Raw genomic sequence first — 10,620 nt, forward strand, 5'->3', positions numbered from 1 at the left:
AAAAGCGGAAGTTGCTGAGTGTACCTGTGCGAGACCGTCCATTTTGGGGNGTCACGGCCGTACTTAGCTTGGNTTGGAACTCATCATGTTTCCTTCGGATAGAGGCAGAAACAGACTCAAGTGCAGGTGAGTTTTATTGTGTCTATTGATAGAGATGCGTGAGATAAAAGTTTTCAACATGTCCCGGTGCGTGACGCCCGACTCAGACTCTATACGTCTCATACTCTCACCATGGAGGCTCTCAACCTCACCAACCACTTGGAGGTAAGTTGACGTTACATGTAAAAGACTTGTATCTCCTTACTTTACCCTTCAAAAGCCAGCCTGGATGCCAGACCCATAACACGCGCGCTTTACGCCCAGAATTAGCTAGCGATCAAGTTCCAAGTTCTAACTGACGGGGGCTGATCGCTAAGTGTCAGTAGTCTCTACCAGTTTGCTTGCACGTGCAGGCAAACTGGACCCTCTATGGCCGGCCAACTCCTCTGGCCAATGATTTCCCCCTTTGCCGATTTCTACTATTTATTCAGCCTGCAAAGGAGTCTGGTAGAGACTAAGGTGTGACGTTCACAACAGCGAACCGCGCCCGGCAGCCACAGGGTGTGACGTGATCAAACACATCATTAGACGCTTTGAAACGTTCTCTTGACGTCCGCACCTTAAGGCGATACTAGTACTGACGCGATTCGCTAATAAATGGGAAAAATATACTACTGAATGTACGTGTGATGTGATTAGCATTTATGTCAGTTCCTGCCAAACCATTTTAAGAATTGTCCGCTTCGTGTAGGATAACTAGCAGAGGCATGTTTTTCATCTATGTTGTGAAAGAATGGTTTTCTTAAGGCGATACTAGCTGAAGCGATTCGTTTAAATGGGAGATATATATACAATTAAATATACGTGTGATGTGATTAGCATTTATTTATGTCATTTCCTCACAAACCGTTTTGAGAATTGTCCGGACGTTTCTAGTGTTTGTACTGGATAGCTGACAGAGGCATGTTTTTCATTGCATTCAAGTTACGAAAGAAATGTTTGCTACTTGTTACGAAAGAGTTGTTCCCTATATGTTACGAAAGAAAGCCCGATGTTGTGGCCTTGGGAAAGGCACGTTACACAACTTCCATGTGACGCCCACCAGACCATTCGGTTATACGTGTGTCCAAACACTGATGCGGGCACAGCACGGTGGACACAGACAGATCTGGCATCACCAATGTGCCAAGATCTGCACATTTGTCACTAAGATCCGCACACATATTTTACGAAAGAATTTTCGAAACAATAAAGCATAAAACCTCATTAAGCAATAGACTATTGTTATTGTCTTTTCTTATCCGTATGTTTTCATTAGTGATGCCTCGAATAAAGAAATAAAGATAACAAAAATGGTTATAATGTAGAAGGTGATAAGGTAGATAATTTATGCATCATGTGGCGGAAAGTGAAATTCCTTTTTAATTTTTTTTTTCATCCACATTTCCAGGCCCTGCGGTTGCAGCTGTGGTGGGGGTGAAAATGCCGCGGTACTGTCTGTTCGGCGACACCGTCAACACAGCCTCGCGAATGGAGTCGTCCAGTCTACGTACGTAAACGGTTCAAAAGCGACACCTGTCGACTTCTGTTTTCCCTGCAACCGTGTTGCCTTGGCTGTTGGTTGTCTATTTGTACATGTGTGTATGTTTGTGAACATGTCTGTTCTGCATCCATTATAGTACTTCCACAGGTGACGTATACTCCAATGTGCACCGAATGTGATGGCGTGGCCATATTTCCCCTCTCCCAGGTTTGCACTCTAGTCTCTACCTTCAACCCAATTCAATCCGCACTATATTATTATATTCTTATTAAAGTTGAACATGTAAATAGTAGATCACATTAGTATAGTTTAAGTGTGTCATTGCTGTATCCTTGTCTATTCATGACCTGTACTTAGCTTGTTAGTACAATAAAGGTATTTCATTCATTAAACGTGTATTGTCTTGTTAGATTTTGTCAATTAAGAACTTCAACAAGTGTTGGCTCAGGTACAGTTACCTGGGTCCGTTTCCAAAATTAGTTGAGAAAAGACTCTTATACAGGAAGTTCGTTTCATTGTTTGAGTTATTAACGTTTTCTTTGAGTTATTAACGTCTTCTTGTCGGTAGATAAATTGAAGATTTTGACTGAGATTTTTTTACAGCACAGAAAATCCAAGTGAGTAACGAAACCCACACGGCACTGAGGAAGAAGGACTGTTTCATGCTGCAGGCAAGAGGAGACGTCGACATCAAGGTAATAATTAAAAATGGTTTCTGCACTGTTTACTGTAGAATTAAAGTTACCAACATCACAAATTTTGATCAACCATTCCATGGTACAGAACAGAAATGTTTTCTTGCCTTCTTTTGTTTCAGGAAAAGAAGTCAAACCTCTCCAGTTAAGATTTAGTATTGAAATTAAAGTATTCGAATTCTTCTTCATTGTTTTTCCTACAAATATTCTTCGGGCAAGCATTTTTTACACAATAAATGTCTTAATAATAATTATTCTTAAGGTTTGCTTTGGTAAATGCCATATTGATGTGTAGTTTTTCTAAATGGGAACGAGCCCAGTGAAATGGAGACTACTAGTACCTTTATAAAATTATGTCAGTCACAGGACAGGATAACCAGTAGACGTCCAGCTAAGAATTATACTTCACAGATGCCTTCATTCATTCGGTAATGATAATTGTTTTGACGGTTCCCAGGGAAAGGGAAAGATGAAGACGTACTGGCTGATCGGACACAAGAACCACCGAGAGATGGACGTGGAGACAAGTCTGGTCTGCTCACACCAGCGGTCAACAAGGTGGGAACAACAAAACAACTCTTCATAAACAAACAAACAAAATAAAACAACCAGACAACACAAACAATTGGAAGATATTGAGAAAATGAACTAAGCCTTTTGCAAGCAATACAAATAAGTAGAAATAACGTACACTAGATGGGCATATAGGGGTATACAAGAGTTCAACAAACAAACAAAATAAAATCAAAAAATAACAATCAGACAACACACAATGAAAATATATTGAGAAAATGAACTAAGCCTTTTGTAAGCAATACAGTGAAATGATGTTTAAAGGAGGTTAGGTCGACGAAAAAGTGGCGAAAAGACGACACAATATGGTTTCACATACACAATTGTCAAAACGTTAACTAGATGGGCATATAGGGGTGTACAAGAGTTCTAGTTGGGCATATAGGGGGTGCACAAACACACGTGCCCATGCCCAGTATCCCGACAAATACACAAAAGACGTGAGAGCATGCTTTATACATGTTGAGGCATCTTTGACACACTACTCACGCTACTCTCCAAACAGAGGTTGTGGGGAATTATCAGTAGCTTTATATATGGCCGTTTTTCTTTCCTGACCCCCACGGTGGCCGGCGACCTTCTCTGGCTAATGGAGACTGCCTGGCCAATTTGATACTGACTTTTTGCCAAGGGATCTGCTTGGAGATTGCCCACGCGCAGTCTTATTTTGGAACCAACCTTTATAATTTTATGTTTGTAATTTGCAATTAGCCCCCCGGGCACGAATTTGCAATAAACTTCTTCTTATAATTTTTGACGACGTTTTTTTTTTTTCTTGACAGGTTCCTCGCTAAGGAGTACAGCCTGGACAAGCAGCGCCACTCCGTCCCGAACCTGCACGATCACTTCGAGCCGCTGTTCTACAGCGACAGTGACCCGATGTCGTCCCCGGGCAAGTCCAGCTGCCGTGGTGAGAACACGCTCCGGGCGCCGTACAATAACTTCATCACGCGCAACGGGAAGGTCTGGCCGTCCTAGACCTTCGGTAAATATTTGATACAAGCGGACAATTTAAACTCCGCTTGTCTCACAGTATCTGCTTGGAGATTGGGGTTTGTTGTATCCTAACCCGGAACCTGACCCTAACACTAACCCTAACCTAACTCTAACCCTGAGCCTGACCCTAACCCCTAACGCTAACCCTAACGCCTTCCTTACCCTTACCTAAACCTAACCCTAAGCTTGAGCCTAATTGTAACCCTAAGCGACCCGGCGTCGTCCCCGGGCGCGGGCAAGTCCAGCTGCCGCGGTGAGAACACGCTCCGGGCGCCGTACAACTTCATCACCCGCAACGGGAAAGTCTGACCGTCTTAGAGGTGGTCACGGAACAATTCAACATCGGTTTATTGTATTAAGGAAGTTTAAGATTTTATAGTACACCTCTGTACACAACCAAGGAAACCAGAATTTTGCTTTATCTACAACTATGCTTAGGCACTGTGGCAAAGGAGTCAGTTGGAGACTACGTTCGTGGCCTAAGGGTCGTGGCTGGCCAGATGGCCATGGTTATTAAAGTAGGCTGACTCCAAAACGTTAATATCATTTGAGAATGAAATTGTAGTACTGCTGGACAGAATATGGATTATTGTATTGATATAAATGTATGTAATAGTATCATTTCTGTCAACGTCGTATTAGAGATATTCCAAGTATCACAGTTCAATCCCTTGAACTCCAGAAAAGTAAGAAGGAATATCAGATCCATAGATAGTAATAAAAGTGTGGCTCATGTTGTTGTTCATCTATATAGAGTATATCTATATTCATAGTACACATGGTTTATGCATATGGTGATTTTCTTTTATTGCATGTGCTTGATTTGTATGTCTTTGAAATCTGTTTCTCATTGTTGAATGTGCCGGGGGCACCTAGAAATCTTTTCGAAGATAAAGAATAATAACTGTTGAACAGAAAAAAGATTTGATATCAACAGAAGCGACTACATTTCTCTTGGTGTTGTGATGATACAGATAAACAGTAAACTGGCACAACTGTATACTTGTATATATTGAAGTATGTGTTAACTACAGTATCTATTGTTGGAATTCTACCCAGTTCTGTAGTTTCGTCACACCAGCTTACGTCCAGTGCAGATCATTCCTGATTATTTTAGTGGGGAAATGCCAGTTCTACATGTCTATATGTTCCTAAGAATTTGATGCAGGTTGCAAAGGCTATAATAGTGTATTATTAGCGAATGACAGTGTTGCCTTGGAGTAACTTGCTCCCACAGTACAATGTGTAAACAGATAATGCTGTCAGAAAAGTAAAGTTTCCCATCAAATGACTGTTTGTGTGACAATCTTTACTTGTTTCATTTCACTACTTCTGTATGCTTCAAGTCCTTCAAAACTAGATAAGGCTAAACAAGTGAAATTGATACTTCCATTCCTAGAAGGTCTTGGGTATTTCTAGTAGTAAATTGTCAAAAACGACGTAACAGTTAAATGGTTCTTGGTTAAGATATATCCTACAAAACTATTCTACGTTCTAAAACCAGCAAGTATACAACTCTTGTAAATTTTGAACAGCTAAAAGCAAAATGGTCTAGCTTTTGTTACCTTAAAGTTTAGAATATCAGAAAATAATGCAGTTGACAATTGTCTCCCGAGGGAAATACATGAGGCAAATAGCTAGAGTCTAATATTCTGTAGAAGAGGTAAAGCCTAGAAAGTTGCCTGAGCTAATAGGCAAGCCGAGATGGTTTTCCATCGACGGGTCCATCAGTTTCCTGGCAGATCTTCACAATTCCAGCCTACAGAATGGGGTAAAACAGCAATAGTAAGATGGCGCATCTAACAAACGAGATGTGTGAAATTAAATCAATCAACAACTGTTACTGGTACAATGTATAGCAAAAAGGAAACAACTGGAGTAGATACATGTACTATACTAACATAGAATTCTAACAGAGCTAGTCTAGTAAATGTTGCTTCAACTCCTGTGCGCAGCTTTTGGCATAGTACCGCAATCTACTGGTATAGGTGTGATACAAACTGGTTCAATGAGAGTTAAGCTAAATAAAACAACAATATTGAACACCACATGCACACATGCATTGTTATGGATATTGGTCACTTCCACACCTATCATTATCACAAAATTCATTATTGCAATAATGTGCATCATCAATAGACAAGGCTTGAAAGTGAAGCAAATGTTCAACCATACTTCTACCGACCCTTACGTACCAGTTATTCCTGGTAATCCTCCATCCAATCCTCAATGGTTTTGTCCAGGAGCTCACGTACTGAAAAACAAAACGATATACTTTTACTTTCAACAACCTTGTAAATACCTACGAGGAAGTCAAACTTTCAAATATCAAATATAAACTATGAGCTAATGCTATTCTAACCTCGTTTCCTCTGGAAATACCATTATTCGTGTTTAAAACAATGATAGTTGATACTGGAAAATTGCATTTCACTTATGAGGAAGCCTACAATAAGGTAGTGCAAGCTACTGGATCACCTGGCAACCTACTGACCACTGTAAAGAAACGCTGAAAGGCTGAGATGGTTTGGTCATGTGGCAAGATCGTCAGGGCTTGCAAATCTGTACTACTAGGGACAGTGAAGTCGAAAAGGGGGGTTCGCAGAGAAAGAGGTAGGAAGACAGCATAAAAGAGTGGACTGGATTGAAGCTTAGCTGAAGCCATGAGAGCGGCGGAGGACAGGACAGAGTTAAATGGAGGATCGAGGATAGTGGATCAAGTCATGGTGCCTCAACGACCCCCAACGAGGTCAAGAGATAGGTGAGGATGCTGTTTGAACTAGTTTTAAGAATTATAGTAAAAGTTGATTCACCAGTTTCCAATGTTTCCTCCGGGTCCCGACCGGTCCTCATCCCGTCTTGGCCCTTGATGGGTTGCTGCTTTCCGTTCTCCACAACCTCCACCTTGTAACACAGGTGTGAAATCAAATCAAAGTCAATAAAAATGACTCAAATTTCAAGGAGAGTGAAACCACGAAGGCGGTAAAGTGGGTTAATGATGTCCGTGACTGCATGGATGGGCATGCCACTGGCAGAGTCCTCTCACAGGCCCAGAGACTGGAGAGAGTGGAGGAGGCTGATACTGGATACCATCACAGTCCCCGACCCTCAGACATGAGGATGGGACAAGGTAAAGGTAAAGATAGAGGGGAGCTACAGAAGACTTCATCAAAATGTTCATAACAACTAAATGATAGAAATAAAATGACTAGTGTTGGTTGGCCTCCAACATACGTCCTAATAAACTGCCATGCTATTCATGTAGCAATTTTCTTCATTTTTACAATCTAATACTGCTGGAAACACTAACCTTATGTTCTCCATTGTCCTTTCCGTCGGTTTCCCGCACTTCAGACATCCTCTTTGTCGACGTACCTGGAAGAAATTACAATTTTAACGTTTGTTTGTGTGTCTGACTTCATCTGTCTTACTTACTCTCTCCTCTCCCCCCTACCACCTCCATTTGACGTTTGAAAGAGTCAGAATGATTGTTTTAAAGTAGTCTAAGAGACTTGATACAAATATATTGGAGCTTTAGATTATATAAAATTCCAGCCAACCACTGACCTGTTTCCGAGCAGAACTTCCAGCGCCCGTCGCTGCCCCAGCCTGTTGAGTACCCAGCATAAGACACGCGGATTGGGTTGGGATCCGTCCACGACATGAACGGCAGAGACTCACCCCCCTTTCCGACAGAAATGGTTCCGTCTGAGGCCAAGTTTATCCAAAAGGTCCTGTACTCTGTTGGCGAGTTGATAGCTGTAGGGAAGGTTGACGTCAATCATAACTTTTAATTTTCATTTCAAAATATGCAGTGAGGGATATTGACACAAAGATAAAACATGGAACTTGTTCTTGAGCATGCACAACACTCAACTATCTATAACAACCAGCAATTGAAGGACAATTTCAGATTCCAAAACAAACAGATTCTAACGCTGACCTGGTGTGTCGACATTTGTGACGTCGGAGCCTAGCTTTCCCCGGCGTATGGCCGACTTTGTGTTCCCCCATCCACCGAGGACGATTTCGTACATGTCCGTAGCGTCCTGGTTGGCTGGTGACAGACCGATGTGGGCATCGCTGTTGGCCGATACTTGAAAAGTGAAGCGCGTTCCCGTACGCTGGGGCAAGTCCCATCGGTATTCGTAGGTGGTGTCCGTTGTTTTGAGCATTGTCATTGAACAGTCTGCAAGATATCAATCAAGCAATCAATCTGTAATCTAAGTCAAACAATTTGCAAATGACAAGTTAACATTTTCCCATTGACGTAGCGTTAGAAATACGTCTAGGCAACACACGAACAATTTGAAAGCCTATCAAGTGTCCATATCATAGACGACAAGTGAGGTTTTGAATTTTGCAGATTGGGAACACTATAGTGTATTTAAACAGTGTGTGATCATGCAACAACAGTGTGGTAACAACGTAGGGTAGGGTTATAAGAAGCTGATTTTGCTTTTGTCTTTTTTTTAACAACAGGATGGTGGGGCACTTTTCACTTACGTAGCTCAGACGTGAAGTTAGCAACGAACCCAGACCTCGTCACTGAACCATCACTAGTAAAGACTAGAAAGGCGCTGTTCCCAGTGGTGGTGACTGTTCTAGCTGAGGAACCACAAAGGGTGACAAGCACAGGAGCAGTAGCGTCTGGACCATCATGCACAACGAGGGAGTCAAAGCCACAGTTTCTGTTATACTCCAGACTGAACTCGGTAAATCTGCAAGTGTTTCATGTCATATCTCATTATTTCACATGCGCTAAGATGCCTGTAACGTAGATAGCATTATTATGGGTTCACCACACCACGAAGTGGTGTGGTGAAACCATATTGCTTTTTCTGGTGTTTCTTCTTCTTCTTCTCCTCCTCCTCCTTCTCCTCCTGCCATTTTTTAAATGGATTCAGCTTCTTCATTTTAGGGCCCAAGGTCCTGAAATTTGGTATGGAGGTACAGTGGGCAAATACCCCTAGGCGTTTTTTAAATTTTTGTGATACGGGCTTTTAGAATGGTTTTATTTGAGTTTTTTGGCTGTGTTATAGCTAATGTATTACTGTGTTAGTGTGCCATGTTTACCACGTTTGGGTATGAGTCATCACAATGGAATGCAGGGCATCAACCAATAGGCATGCAGCTTTCCTCTATTCTTCTTGCTGATTGGCTGTTGGGATTTAACTTGATTAACAACTGCACAGTGCATTTCCACTACTGACAGTATGTCTGTATTCAAGTGTTTTGGTAGGTATTTCAAGCTTTCCTGCTCCAGCATTGGAATGCGGGGCATGAACGTTATTTTTATTTTGAAAATCAACAGTTTGCATTATGCAATTAAAAATCCTAACCAATAAAGTAGGGAATAGCTATCCAACTGTTGTTTTAGTCGTATGTTAGTTCATATTATAGTTATATCAATGTAAATCATTGTTTTCCCTTGTGTTTCTCATTCTTTCCCTGCCATGTCGTAAAATGTGGTGAACCCATCGCTGTATTTGCTCCAAAGCAAATATTGGCCTTTCTAGTTATGCTTATCTTCGGAGTAGGAAACATATTGTATTTGCTCTTTTTTATACGTATAAATAGAGCAGTAGTTTGTTAGGCTAGACCATGTGAAGATAACCATCACGTGAAACAAGATTGAACTGCAATTGCCAACACAAAAATTGGTCTCATCCAATTTTTCGACAATACTACTACTCCAGTCTTTGTCAAATGGAGTTGTACAGTCGAAAATTTGGGTGAGTCCATTTTTTGTGTGTTGGCAATTGCAGTTCAATCTTGTTTCATAATGACTTCTACCAACACAGATGAACTTTCAAGATAACCATCATGTCTTTGCTTTTAAATTAAAGATGTTACCTTTCTAGCTACATGATTATTATATGTTAATTTCACAGTTGCTGCGCACCGTCAAATGACTTATGGGAAATGCACAAAACTCCAAGTTACTGTGTTTAGTGTTAATACGTAGTTTCTGACCAAAAGGGTGTATGAAACCTAATAAAAGCGAACACCTACCGGATGGTAACAACGTCACTTGTACTGACAGATATCTGCCAAGTACAGTAAGCGTTGTTAGGGTAGTTTCCTGGGTAACCCGGTGAAGTAAAGCTGCCAGAGTTCCCATTCAGTACAGTAGGGTTGTCACATTGCACAGTCGGTGTAGTTGCTACAACTTCAGTGGTACCTACAGTGGTACTGGCTTGTGTTGTTCCTGCACATTCAAGTATATCATTGCCCGTCACTGATTATATTCAATGTATCAATCTACGTTTACAAATTTTCTGAATAACAACAAGATGAACAAGTAACTAGTTGAGCACGTAACTAGGTGAGCGACATAACCGTAGCGCCATCTCTGATTTCCCGCCATTTGTTTACTTCGTGGATGACATTAAGACTCCTACAATGGTGAGGGTGAAGGCATTAGTGGCAACAACTTGGACACTAGAACGGCAACGTTCGCAAGTAAATACAGCATAATGGACTCTTCCGTGCGTCAAACATTTGCAGATATGTTTCCAAAGCTCTCTCCCTCTCCGTATAAGAGAGGATATATATATATAGAATACAACACGGTGTATTCCGTATCGCCCGAGGTGCCAGCCCGACCGCGCGTCGGATCGCCCGACGGCCGAAGGCCGGAGGGCGATCCGATCCGCGGGAGGGCTGGGACCGAGGGTGATGCGGAATACACCGTGTTGTATTTTATTTATGTCATACCCACCCAAGAAAATGTGCCTTTCAATGCGAAATGAGCGAAAATTTGGTGTCCCT

At 41.6% G+C, this 10,620-nt stretch overlaps 2 protein-coding genes across 2 annotated transcripts in view; one reads left to right on the forward strand and one right to left on the reverse strand.

The window, feature by feature from the left end:
* LOC109462680 (atrial natriuretic peptide receptor 2-like) overlaps positions 1-3,828 on the forward strand; it is an 8,568-nt gene extending 4,740 nt beyond the window's left edge. Inside the window, exons 6-9 of the mRNA XM_019759241.1 lie at positions 1,490-1,588; positions 2,186-2,277; positions 2,735-2,835; positions 3,633-3,828. Coding sequence (XP_019614800.1) covers positions 1,490-1,588; positions 2,186-2,277; positions 2,735-2,835; positions 3,633-3,828 — 488 coding nt within the window. The remainder of the gene's footprint in view (positions 1-1,489; positions 1,589-2,185; positions 2,278-2,734; positions 2,836-3,632) is intronic.
* Positions 3,829-6,198: 2,370 nt separating this feature from the next.
* LOC109462682 (cell wall protein RBR3-like) overlaps positions 6,199-10,620 on the reverse strand; it is a 10,732-nt gene continuing 6,310 nt past the window's right edge. The window contains exons 8-14 of the mRNA XM_019759242.1: positions 9,862-10,057; positions 8,353-8,567; positions 7,790-8,035; positions 7,414-7,605; positions 7,157-7,221; positions 6,660-6,750; positions 6,199-6,218 (exon numbers count right to left, since the gene is read on the reverse strand). Of these exons, the coding sequence (XP_019614801.1) occupies positions 6,199-6,218; positions 6,660-6,750; positions 7,157-7,221; positions 7,414-7,605; positions 7,790-8,035; positions 8,353-8,567; positions 9,862-10,057 (1,025 nt within the window). The remainder of the gene's footprint in view (positions 6,219-6,659; positions 6,751-7,156; positions 7,222-7,413; positions 7,606-7,789; positions 8,036-8,352; positions 8,568-9,861; positions 10,058-10,620) is intronic.

This window comes from Branchiostoma belcheri, unplaced genomic scaffold (genome assembly GCF_001625305.1).
Source record: "Branchiostoma belcheri isolate BF01 breed outbred unplaced genomic scaffold, Haploidv18h27 scaffold12, whole genome shotgun sequence".
NCBI classification, from domain to species: domain Eukaryota; kingdom Metazoa; phylum Chordata; class Leptocardii; order Amphioxiformes; family Branchiostomatidae; genus Branchiostoma; species Branchiostoma belcheri.